General features: G+C 40.2%; 1 protein-coding gene across 5 annotated transcripts in view; it reads left to right on the forward strand.

Annotated features, from left to right (window-relative positions):
* Positions 1–13,723, forward strand: part of SH3YL1 (SH3 and SYLF domain containing 1) — a 158,325-nt gene that overhangs the window by 102,784 nt on the left and 41,818 nt on the right. The window contains exon 10 of one of the 5 annotated variants that reach the window (XM_048845370.2): positions 5,881–8,221. The exons of 2 other annotated variants lie outside the window; for them this stretch is intronic. In XM_048845370.2, coding sequence (XP_048701327.1) covers positions 5,881–5,936 — 56 coding nt within the window. In that variant the 3' untranslated portion in view covers positions 5,937–8,221. Of the gene's footprint in view, positions 1–5,880; positions 8,222–11,179; positions 11,979–13,723 lie in introns of those variants that run through there. 2 more of the 5 variants (XM_048845367.2, XM_048845368.2) reach the window with 2 other exon arrangements.

Here is a 13,723-nt window from a genome sequence, read left to right on the forward strand (position 1 = left end):
TTTTTGACTTTCAGGCTTGTGTGAACCAAATACTTGGTTCTTGGTTGCATGGGGTTCTGTGTATCTGCACAGGACTTAAGTCTTTATTGCAGGTGGTGTCCTGCTCATTGTACAGTGCCGTCCAGTCTTTCCTTTCTTTTACAGTTAAAAATAAGCTGAATCTTGTGGATTTTTTTTCTTTCATTAGTATAGGATCTTATATTAACTCAACGAACTCCTAATTTGAAAAGTGAACTGTTGGGATAGTATATGCATGAAAATAGTCTAATTAAAATAGAGAGTTTTTGTAATATAATTAGCCATTATTTCATCTGCAAGCTTCAATGTATTAGATCCAAAAGTCTCAATGATCTAGACATCCGATGCTGAATGTAGCACTGTAGCACCATCTTGTGTGAGCTGGAAATTTGATGTTTTAAGAAATGCAGTCCTGTTTCAAAGGTTTTCATGTATTCAGAAATCTTCATTTTTCCACTATAAAATGAACAGTGTTAACTTTGACAGTAAACTTTAGAATATTTTATTACAATTGAGTTTGTGAAATATAAAACATATATTCTCCACTGTAGTATATCAGTGTTTTATGTCTATATCATGTTGATCAAACTAATATATAGTGCAGTAGATATTCAAACCATATTCTGTCCAATGGGAATTAAGAGGAAAAACAAGTTTAAGATGTTTCCTCACAGTTTACATCATCACATATAGCACTTCTTAAAATGCACAGAACTTAGTACTTTTTGAAGTCCTAGATCTGCCCAAAATTAAATGCCCTGCCCCTCATCGAAGGGAGAGGAACCACTAAGTCCAAGTTCCAGACAGGGGACATCAAAGGAGAAAACAGGAAGGGTGTGAGGTCAAAGGTTAAAAATAGCAGATGAGGACACGGAGCAGAAACCTCCCGAAAGTGCCCTGTGTTCCTCAAAGGCATTTAGGGAGTCAATGGATACTGCCCAGATGAACTCTGCCTGCAGGCATGATTGGATAAGGGACCAGAAATAGGTCCCACAGTCACAAAGCTCCTGATATGATGGATGACCATCGTGGCCAGCGCCAGAAGTAGGTTGATGAGGCGGTCCCAATATTTTGTGGGGCCACAGATGTGGTATGCATAAGTCAGGACTTTGGGAGAAATGCAGCCAGAACCTCAGTAAGGTTCTGGAGGAGCCAGATGAGGCACTGCAACCTGATGCATTCTACATAGATGTGCTCCAGGGTCTCCCTCTCATCACAAAAGGGACAGCTGTTGGGAGAGTTCATAAACCAGACCAGGTACACACTTGTGCTCATGGCTCCAAGGAAGAGCTGCCATCTAATTTCCCTGGTGGGCCATGGAACCAGAGTGGAGTACAAGCTGGCCCACTGGGGTTCTTTGCCTTTATTAGGTGGCAACAGGTCCCATCACTTGGTATCAGGGCTGGACATAAGGGTGAGGAAGTGGATGGTATGAGGCACCAGCAGATACAGACATTCTCTGGGTGCAGTTTGGAGTTGGACCAGCTGGATAGCATGCAGCCAGCTCAGGTGGTATGTCAGGACAGCCAGGAAGGGTTGTGGGGCAGAGGCCCAGTGAAGAGTTCTGAAGGGCCAGAGGTAAGGGATGGTTTTGTCAGTAAGAGTTGAGGTAGTGGTGCATACATACTGCGTCCCCTCTACCTTCCAGAGTTCCTCTTCCCCTACATAGACTCCAGCCCATCTTGCACAGCATAGCTCTCACATTTTAGCTTCCTTGCACTCCTCCTGCTTCTCTCCCCTGACAGCCCTGCTCAGCCTTTGTGCTCCCTTAAAGGCCCAGTTTACATCCCCTGCTGCTCAGCCTGTCTGCCTTTGCTCTGTGTGATTAGGTCTGGTGAGGCAGGCTGGGAGCAAAAACAGAGGTAGCTGACAGAATTTAACAGTTCTAGCTGATGGCAGTGTTGATCAGCTAGGTTATGATGGGTATGGAGAATAAGGCTGTGTTTAATTAGTCAGCTTCATAGAATCATAGAATATCAGGGTTGGAAGGGACCTCAGGAGGTCATCTAGTCCAACCCCCTGCTCAAAAGCAGGACCCATACCCAATTAAATCGTCCCAGCCAGGGCTTTGTCAAGCCTGACCTTAAAAACCTCTAAGGAAGGAGATTCCACCACCTCCCTAGGCAACGCATTCCAGTGTTTCACCACCCTCCTAGTGAAAAAGTTTTTCCTAATATCCAACCTAAACCGCCCCCACTGCAACTTGAGACCATTACTCCTTGTCCTGTCCTCTTCCACCACTGAGAATAGACTAGAACCATCCTCTCTGGAACTACCTCTCAGGTAGTTGAAAGCAGCTATCAAATCCCCCCTCATTCTTCTCTTCTGCAGACTAAACAATCCCAGTTCCCTCAGCCTCTCCTCATAACTCATGTGTTCCAGACCCCTAATCTGCCAGCACGGGGTGTTGGCTCCTGGGAATGACTGCCCCACATTCTGCTCTTTTCACCACTGCGGTTCCCGGGAAAGCCCTGCAGTTCAGCAGATACCAATTTATATCTGTGAATATCCACACCCGCGGACATAAATTTGTATCGGCACAGCGCTTCAGAGGTCACTGCAACTTCAGCCAGGAAAGAGGCAATTTCTGGTATTCCCTTATGCCACACTTACTAAGAAATCAGTATTGCTCCCACTGAAGTCAGTGGCAAGACTCCCATCAACTTCAGTGAAAGTAGGATGTGGCCATGAACTTCCTCCCTAGGTGCTTATATTCTTTAAAATTTTGTTGCCAATTATCATGTCTTTCCAACCCTGTTGTTCATTGGTTGGTCAATGTTTATTTAATCTTTCCTCTTCAGTCAGTCCACCCATCCAACCTCCTAATAATTTTTCTTGCTCTTCTCTGAACTCCCTGAGATAAACTTAATTGAACTGAGCCATTTGAGTATCGATTTAGGTGTGCTCACACAGAGGGTTTGCACTTGTTTCATTAATTCAATTTAAAAACTGATTTTAGTTAAACCAGTGCAACTATTTTGTGTAAAGCTGTCCAGAGTCAGAGCTCAGGGAGTTAAGAGCAACAAAAATCATGAGGAGGTTGGAAGGATTAATTTATGAGGAAAGATTAAAAGTACTAGCACCATCGAGCCTGCCCTGGCAGCAGCAGATAAACCTACGCAAGAGGCTCAGCTGGAGCCTGAAACACAACCTAGTGCACCAGCGGAGAGCGGTTCACAGTCCATGGAAACAGCCCCATCACCTGCATTGCTTCCAGAGGGACCAAGCACAAGTCCACAATCCAGTGAGGAACTGATGTCTCCAGCATCAAGGGAACAGTTCCAGGCCAAACAGGAAGCAGATGAAAGCCTCCAGGGAGCTTGGATGGTGGCACGGAGCAACCCACCGCCTCTCAGCTCTTCTAATCGATCCTGGTTTGTTGTAGAAAGAGGACGTTTATACAAGGAAACTCTTTCTAGTGGGCACCAGGAGGACTAGCATCCTCAAAGACAGTTGATTGTTCCAACTAAGTACTGGGTAAAGCTCTTGAGTTTAGCCCACGATCATCCTAGTGGTCATGCTGGGGTGAAAAGGACCAAAGACCATTTGGGGAGGTTATTCCACTGGGAGGAAATGGGCAAGGATGTTTCTACCTATGTCCAGTCTTGTGAGGTATGCCAAAGAGTGAGAAAACCCCATACCAGGTCAAAGCCCCTCTCCAGCCACTCCCCATAACTGAGATTCCATTTCAGCAAGTAGTTGTGGATATTCTGGGTCCTTTCCCGAAAAAGATACCCAGAGGAAAGCAGTACATACTGACTGTCATGGATTTTGCCACCCAATTGCCAGAAGCAGTAGCTCTAAGGAACACCAGGGCTAAAAGTGTGTGCCAGGCACTAACAGACATTTTTGCCAGTTAGGCTGGCCTTCTGATATCCTTACGGATTCAGGAACTAATTTCCTGGCAGGGACCATGAAAAGCCTGTGGGAAACTCATAGGGTGAACCACTTGGTTGCCACCCCTTACCATCATCAAACAAATGGCATGGTGGAGAAGTTTAATGGAATTTTGGGGGCAATGATACGTAAATACATGAATGAGCACTCCAACAATTGGGAACTAGTGTTGCAGCAGTTGCTTGTGGCCTACATGGCTGTACCATGTCCCAGTTTAGGGTTTTCACCATTTCAACTTGTGTATGGCTGCAAGGTTAAGGGGCCATTACAGTTGGTGAAACAGCAATGGGAGGGTTTTACGCCTTCTCCAGGAAGTAACATTCTGGACTTTGTCTACAACCTACAAAACACCCTCTGAACCTCTTTAGCTCTTGCTAGAGAAAACCTAAAAGATTCTCAGGAAGAGCAAAAAGCCTGGTATGATAAACATGCCAGAGAGCGTTCCTTCAAAGTAGGGGACCAGGTCATGGTCTCGAAGGCGCTCCAGGACCATAAGATGGAAGCATCGTGGGAAGGGCCATTCACGGTCCAAGAGCACCTGGGAGCTGTTAACTATCTCATAGCATCCCCCACCTCAAACTTAAAGCCTAAGGTGTACCATGTTAATTCTCTAAAGCCCTTTTATTCCAGAGAATTAAAGGTTTGTCAGTTTACAGCTCAGGGAGGAGATGACGCTGAGTGGCCTGAAGGTATCTACTACGAAGGGAAATGTGCTGGTGGTGTGGAAGAGGTGAACCTCTCCATGACCCTTGGGCGTATGCAGCGACAGCAGATCAAGGAGCTGTGCGCCAATGTTCTCAGCCAAACAGGCATACCACTCCATTGACACAGGTTATGCTCGCCCAATTAGAGCTCAACCTTACGGGGTGTCTCCTTAAGCTAAAACTGCTATAGAACGGGAGATCCAGGATATGCTACAGATGGGTGTAATATGCCCCTCTAACAGTGCATGGTCATCTCCAGTGGTTCTAGTTCCCAAACCAGATGGGGAAATACACTTTTGCATGGACTACCGTAAGCTAAATTCTGTGACTTGCCCAGACAACTATCCAATGCCTCTCACAGATAAGCTATTGGAGAAACTGGGATGTGCCCAGTTCAGCTCTACCTTAGACTTAATCAAGGGGTACTGGCAAGTACCACTAGATGAATCTGCCAAGGAAAGATCAGCCTTCATCACCCATGTAGGGCTGTATGAATTTAATGTGCTCCTTTTCGGGTGGCAAAATGCACCCGCCACCTTCCAGAAACTTGTATATAGTGTCCTAGCGGTATTGGGAGAATCTGCAGTTGCCTATTTTGACAGTGTGGCCATATTTTCTGACTCATGGGCAGAACACCTGGAGCATCTCCGGAAGGTCTTTGAGGCATACGAGAGGCAGGACTAACTGTTAAGGCTAAAAAGTGTCAGAAGGCCTTTAACCAGCTTAAAGTGACACTCATGTCTGACGCTGTGCTCAGGGCCCCAGACTTTGAAAAACCTTTCTTAGTAACCACAGATGCATCCGAGCGTGGTGTGGGAGCAGTTTTAATGCAGGAAGGACCGGATCAAGAATTCCATCCTGTCGTGTTTCTCAGCAAAAAACTGTCTGAGTGGGAAAGCCACTGGTCAGTCAGTGAAAAGGAATGTTACGCCATTGTATACACTCTGGAAAAGCTACACCCACATGTTTGGGGATGGCGTTTCCATCTGCAAACCGACCATGCTGCGCTGAAGTGGCTTCATACCATCAAGGACAATAACAAAAAACTTCTTCAGTGGAGTTTAGCTCTCCAAGATTTTGATTTTGAAATATAATACGTTTCAGGAGCTTCTAACAAGATGGCTGGTGCTCTCTCCCATGAAAGTTTCCCAGAATCAACTGGTTAAAATCATCCTTGAAATGTGGAAATTATTGTTAGTTTTTATATAATCAGTAGTATATCTAGAGGTGCATGTGTCTTATTAACTCTGTTTTCTCCTAGAGCTCCAGGAAGAAATCACAGCCAGTGTGGTACAGGCTGTCCAGAACCGTCTGTGATTTGAGGGGCGTGTCAAAACCGTACAGCTAAGGGTAGCCTAGAAATCCTCCCTACCTGTAAGGGGTTAAGAAGCTCAAATAACCTTGTTGGCACCTGACCAAAAGGACCAATGGGGAAAGAAGATACTTTCAAATCTATGCGGGGGAGGGAGGCTTTTTTTGTGCTTTTTGTTTGTGTGTTCCCTGGGGAAGCAGAGAAGCATCAGGTCAGAAAACTCCTTCTCCTAAAATCATCCTAAAATGAGTCTCAGTATTGCAAAAAGAGTAAGTAAATAAGGCAAGGCACATTAGATTATCTTTTGTTTTTAGCCCGGGAATTTTCCCTGTGCTAAGAGGGAGGTTTATCCCTGTTTTTTTGTCCCTTTAAAGTTTTGCCTAGAGGGGAGCCCTCTGTGTTTTGAATCTGATTAGCCTGTAAAGTTACCTTCCATCCTGATTTTACAGAGGTGCTGCTTTTACTTTTTTTTCTCTTTATAATAAAGTTCTGTTTTTAAGAATCTGGTTTACCTATTTGGTTGGTAGATTATTCTCAAGCCTTCTCAGGAAAGGGGATAAAGAGGATTGGGGGGATATTTAGGGAAACAGGAACTCCAAGTGGTTCTTTTCCTAAATCTTTGTCTAACTCACTTGGTGGTGGCAGCAGTACCCATCCAAGGACAAGGAAGGATTTGTGCCTTGGGGAAGTTTTTAACCTAAGCTGGTAGAAATAATCTTAGGGGGTCTTTCATGTGGGTCCCCACACTGTACCCTAGAGTTCGGAGTGGGAAGGGAACCCTAACAGTACTAAAATATTTATACATTGGCTAAACAATGACAGCAGCGCTAGAGAGATATGATAATTATCCACAAGTATTTAGATGATGTACACAGCAAGTAGGGAGAAAACCTATGGGCTAGTCCTGCTTCTACTGAAGTCAATAGGAGTCTTGCCATTGACTACAGTGGGAACAGGGTTATACAAATGATATTAAGGGGCCCAGTGGAGGCCACGTAGGTGTTAACCATTCCCTTTGAGGTGTCTCCTTTTACTCAATAGCATCACCTGTCTCCATTAACAAACTCTGAATGTGCTATTCAGTGCCCAACGACACGTTTAACTATAAACTGTAAAGACCGAGCAGGGAAATGGGAGGAAATTATTAAATATATAGCAAATGAGACATGACACAGTGTTTGGAGAAAGAGCTCAGAGCATGAGTTCTACATTTATAAGAGTAGATCATATAAGCAATGCTAATGTGTTGTTGTTACATTTAATAGACAAAATTATACATTTAAATTTGAACTGCCTTTCCAAAGAAGTTATAACTGTTTTAATTCTTCAAAATGTAATTTGTTAGGTGACACTTGCATTTCTATTTTTCCTCTGAGTTATTTTACCCTTTTTATTCCTTCAATGTTTTAAACCACCATAACATTCAGGAATGTGAAACCTCTAAAGTAGAAAAAATACTTAAGAATATCATTTTATTGGGGTTTGAGTCATTTCAGTACCAGAATGTTGACTGAAAAAATTGGTGAGTTTCTCTCAGAATTGTAAATGTGCTTTTGTTGATTGCTTTGTCATGTAGTACGTGTTTGCACTGGTAATCTGGCATTTTAAAGCTATAAATGTTCTTTAAGTGACATGTGCTAAAATGTATTGTGGTAGCTGATTAATTAAAGCTGTCTTACTTTCCATCAAAAATCCAATTTTAACTTCCTTGGCATCCTCTCAAGTCACCAGTAAAAATCAGACCATAAAAGGCCAGAATGTGATACCCTACTCACATTGAGTAGTACGATACTCGGTGTGAAAACCATTCATATCATTTGGACTATTTACAGAGTAAGGTACTACCAAATGTGTGTAAGGGTATCACAGTCAGGCTCAAGCAAATTGGCTCAAACGTCTCATGGCCTTTATCCTTCCTTACAAAGTTAGAAATAGTATTTAGCAGATATTTTAAAATATTCTGGGGACTTCTAAAGGGAGAGTTAGAAATAGTAAACCATGTATAAGGAGCAGTTCCATGTTGATTGTAGCCACCATTCCTAACCATGACATTTTCAGTGGGTTCGGTTTTGCCAATATTTTATTAATTTATTAATTTTGATATCACTTCTTACAATTTATCAAAGTTGATTAGAATATTTATTCCTCAGAGTTGCACAAAATGAGGCATCCATTTCAATTTATGAGATCTTACATGATTTTACTTTTTCTGTGTAATAATAGTGGCCAGAAGGGCTGTCAAACGATTAAAAAAATTAATTGTGATTAATCGCACTGTTAAACAATAATAGAATACAATATAATTTAAATATTTTTGGATGTTTTCCACATTTTCAAATATATTGATTTCAATTACAACACAGAATATGAAGTGTACAGTGCTCATTTTATATTTATTTTTATTACAAATATTTTCACGGTAAAAAACACAATAAATAGTATTTTTCAATTCACCTAATACAAGTACTGTAGTGCAATCTCTTTATCATGAAAGTTGAACTTACTAATGTAGAATTATGTACAAAGAATCCTGCATTCACAATAAAACAATATAAAACTTTTGAGCCTAGAAGTCCACTCAGTCCTACTTCTTATTCAGCCAATCGTTTAAACAAACAAGTTTGTTTACATTTGCAGGAGATAATGCTGCCTGCTTCTTGTTTAGAGTGTCACCTGAAAGTGAGAACAGGTATTCGCATGGCACTGTTGTAGCCAGCGTCTCAAGATATTTACATGCCAGATATGCTAAAGATTCATGTGTCCCTTCATGCTTCAGCCACCATTGCAGAGGACATGCGTCCATGCTGATGATGGGTTCTGCTTGATAACAACCCAAAGCAGTGCGGACCAATGCATGTTCATTTTCATCATCTGAGTTAGATACCACGAGCAGAAGGTTGATTTTTTTTTTTTTTTTGGTGATTTGGGTTCTGTAGTTTCTGCATCTGACTCTTTTAAGACTTCTGAAAGCAAGCTCCACGCCTCTTCCCTCTCAGATTTTGGAAGGCACTTCAGATTCTTAAACCTTGGGTCGAGTGCTGTAGCTATCTTTAGAAATCTCACATTGGTACCACCTTTCCATTTTGTCAAATGTGTTCTTAAAATGAACATGTGCTGAGTCATCATCCGAGACTACTATAACTCGACATATATGGCAGAATGTTGGTAAAACAGAGCTGGAGATGTACAATTCTCCCGCAAAGAGTTCAGTCACAAATTTAATTAACGCATTATTTTTTAATGACCTTCATCAGCATGGAAGCATGTCCTCTGGAATGGTGGCCGAAGCATAAAGGGGCATATGAATGTTTAGCATATCTTGCAAATACCTTGCAATGCCAGCTACAAAAGTCCCAGGCAAACTCCTTTTCTCACTTTCTGGTGACACTGTAAATAAGAAGTGGGCAGCATTATCTCCTGTAAATGTACACAAACTTGTTTGTCTTAATGAGTGGCTGAACAGGAAGTAGGACTGAGTGGACTTGTAGGCTCTAAAGTTTTGCATTGTTTTGTTTTTGAGTGCAGTTATGTGACAAAAAAAAATCTACATTTGTAAGTTGCACTTTCACAATAAAGAGATGGTACTACAGTACTTGGATGAGGTGAATTGAAAAATGCTATTTCTTTTGTTTATCATTTTTACAGTGCAAATATTTGTAACAAAAATAATATAAAGTGAGCACTGTACACTTTGTATTCTGTGTTGTAATTGAAATCGATATATTTGAAAATGTAGAAAACCATCCAAAAATATGTAATAAATTTCAATTGGTATTCTATTGTTTAACAGTGTGATTAAAACTGCGATTAATCATGATTAATTTTTTTGAGTTAATCATGTGAGTTAACTGCAATTAACCAACAGCCCTAGTAGCCACAATTTCCGATTTTATGTAATTTACTTTCAAACTGGACTCTTTCAAACCTTCAGTTTCTTTTTATTTTGTCAAAGACTTTCAGGTAAGATAATATTCATGTAATATGGTCTGCATACAAAACAGTTTTTGGTGTTACTATTTTGTTTTAATTCCTTTAATTGCTGAATTATTCCTTATTTTAGATACATATTATTCCATTGCAAGGTTCACCTAGGTAGAGGGAATAACTCTTATGTACATCTTCTTACACATACTGATGTCTTATTTTATAGATGGATTTGATTGTATAATAATGACCCAATATCATGGGAAAAAGACCCATATATTATTTGGGAGATGGGGTGCTATTTGGGTATGATTGAACTCAGAGCTTAAAAAAATATACCTGACACTTATTGTTATTCCATAATAGCTCTTAAGATTTTGCACACTGTGTTCAGCTATGTCTTAGGGTATGTCTTCACTACCCGCTGGATCGGCGGGCAGCGCCAAGGTGTACTGGTTAGATAAATATTTTTTTTACAAGTCTAATATCAATATATTTAGTTATAGGACAAATAATTCTATACAGATTCTTATATAGCCCTAATCATTGTAGTATCCAAGCACTTTCCAGTAGTACATTAAAAGAATTGACTAATATCTGTTGCATGTGATTCGTTTTTTCTCTCATCCTCTTCTTAGAGGGAGGACTGTGTGTGCACTGTAGTGTTTTGTTTGGTAGGTTTTCTTAAAAATTGTGTGTTTTTATATTAGAGAAGAGGCAAGGTTGAAGAAGTGCATCTTGTATTTGAAGCAGAATGGGGTGGGGGTTGGTCCTTAGTTCCCTGAAAAATCTCTGTCTTCTGCACAGATAAGGTTTAGAGTGTAATTTAGAATGCACTAGAATGTAAGTTAGCAAAAAAGATCGGCGGGCAGCGATCGATTTATCGCATCTAGTCTAGACGCGATAAATCGACGCCCGAGCGCTCTCCCATCAAGTCCTGTACTCCAGCGCCGCAAGAGGCTCAGGCAGTGTCAATGGGGAAGCAGCAGCAGTTGACTCACCGCGGTGAAGACACCACAGTAAGCCGATCTAAGTACGTTGACTTCAGCCCCTGAAGAGGAAGACCAGCAATTTGTGTATTGAGCTCTTAGAGCTCTTACACCAGTCTGAGAATGTATTGAAAATGAGCTTCATCACATCTGCAGTTAGAGAGAAAGAGAGTATGTGTGTGTAAAACTATAATACACTGAATTTGTTACCCTCATTCGTGGTTCTTTCCATCTTTTAGGGATACTGAATTTGAGAATATACTGTACATGAAATTCAACATGTTAATAAAATCTTTTTAAAATAAAATAAAACTTCAATTGATCTTTCTTTTTAGGGAATTCTGAGACTAAACCTATGGAAGTGACAGCACTTTATTCGTTTGAAGGACAGCAACCAGGTGACTTGAATTTCAAAGCTGGAGATAAAATAATTGTCAAAACCAAAACAAATTCACAGTTTGACTGGTGGGAAGGAAGCATCCGAGGACAAACTGGCATCTTTCCAGCCAATTATGTTACCACTAACTGTAACTAAAATGCACTCAATGGCCTTAATGGTTTTGGTTTTTTTCCTAAACTTCTTTTCTGAAATATCCACTGGATGATGTACAATCAATTTACAATTTTTATTTTTAACAAATTGTCCTATAAAAAATGTTTTTATTCTGCTTCCAATTACAACAAACTTTTTTTGGAGTTGATTTTTGTATGGAAAAAATTATAAATATAAAGATATATTAGAAGAATATTTTGATTTTTAATAACTTATTGTGTCTCTAATGTTCTCTTTCCTTAATCCATAATAAATATTCTCTAATTAAACTCTGTTCAAGCTACCTTTCAGTTGTAGTTTTCCTTGTCTCTCAGAAAATGTGTGGGCATTTATTTCAGGGGAGATTGTGGAAAAAGGTATATATGACAGAAGAAATTTCCTTTTTTTAAGTATCATTTTGGATGTTATTTTTTAAGAATGATCTTAGTTACATATCTCTAATACATTCATCCCAAGGTGTACTGGTTAGATAAATATTTTTTTACAAGTCTAATATCAATATATTTAGTTATAGGACAAATAATTCTATACAGATTCTTATATAGCCCTAATCATTGTAGTATCCAAGCAGTTTCCCATAGTACATTAAAAGAATTGACTAATATTTGTTGTTTGTGATTCATTCTTTCTCTCATCCTCTTCCTAGAGGGAGAACTGTGTGTGCACTGTAGTGTTTTGTTTGGTAGGTTTTTTTTAAAATTGTGTGTTTTTATATTAGAGAAGAGGCAAGGTTGAAGAAGTGCATCTTGTATTTGAAGCAGAATGGGGTGGTGGTTCTGATGGTCCTCAATTCCCTGAAAAATCTGTCTTCTGCACAGATAAGCTTTAGAATGCATTAGAATGTAAGTTAGCAAAAAAGTTCAAGTTGTACAGTTATCCTCGTGTCAAGGTTCCTTCCCCACTCTGAACTGTAGGGTACAGATGTGGGGACCTGCATGAAAACCTCCTAAGCTTACTTTTACCAGCTTAGGTTAAAACTTCCCCAAGGTACAAACTATTTTACCCTTTGCCCTTGGACTTCCACTGCCACCACAAAACATTTTTCTGGGTTTATTTTTATTAGGAAAGCGTCATTTGGAAACATCTTTCCCCCCAAAATCCTCCCAACCCTTGCACCCCACTTCCTGGGGAAGGTTTGGTAAAAATCCTCACCAATTTGCATAGGTGACCACAGACCCAAACCCTTGGATCTTAGAACAATGAAAAAGCATTCCGTTTTCTTACAAGAAGACTTTTAATAGAAGTAAAAAAGAATCACCTCTGTAAAATCAGGATGGTAAATACCTTACAGGGTAATTAGATTCAAAACATAGAGAATCCCTCTAGGCAAAACCTTAAGTTACAAAAAAGACACACAGACAGGAATATTCATTCTATTCAGCACAGCTATTTTCTCAGCCATTTAAAGAAATCATAATCTAACGCATCTCTAGCTAGATTACTTACTAAGTTCTAAGACTCCATTCCTGTTCTGTCCCTGGCAAAAGCATCACACCGACAGACACAGACCCTTTGTTTTTCTCCCTCCTCCCAGCTTTTGAAAGTATCTTGTCTCCTCATTGGTCATTTTGGTCAGGTGCCAGCAAGGTTACCTTTACCTTCTTAACCCTTTACAGGTGAGAGGATTTTTCCTCTGGCCAGGAGGGATTTTAAAGGTGATTACTCTTCGCTTTATATTTATGACACCTCGTTCATCAGAAAAATTTGTATACACTTAGTCTTAAAGGAAAGAACAACTGAGGGAAATAAAAGAGAAGATAGGATTAATATGAATGAATAGAAGAAACATTATTTGGGGGTGTATGAGTAATGTTGTCAAATATCAATGCTTAGCAACTCCATACCACTTTTTATCCATAGAGCTCCACTTAATTTACAAAAGATAAGTAAGTAAGATTATTCCCATTTTATAGATGCAGGAAATTTTGTCCACAGAGAGATTGTGACTTGCCCAAGGCAATATGACAAGACAGTGGCAGAGATGGAAATAGAATTCAGGTCTTCTGACTAAGAATTCAGCATTCTATCCATTGGGCCATGCTGAATTAACATTATTTAATTTCTGGCATAGAATCATAGAAGTGTAGGACTGAAAGGGACCTCAATAGGTCATCCAGTTCAGTCCCGTGCGCTCAGGGCAGGACTCTGTAATAACTAGACCATTCCTGACAGGTGTTCATGTAACCTGTTCTTAAAAACCTCCAATGAAGGGGATTCTGCAAGTTCCGTAGGTAATTTGTTCCAGTGCTTTAACCACCTTGACAGTTAGTAAGTTTTTCCTAAGGCGTCAAAGGATATAATTATACTTCCTTATAGGTTGTTCATC

The sequence above is a fragment of the Caretta caretta genome, chromosome 3 (assembly GCF_965140235.1).
Source record: "Caretta caretta isolate rCarCar2 chromosome 3, rCarCar1.hap1, whole genome shotgun sequence".
Classification (NCBI taxonomy): domain Eukaryota; kingdom Metazoa; phylum Chordata; order Testudines; family Cheloniidae; genus Caretta; species Caretta caretta.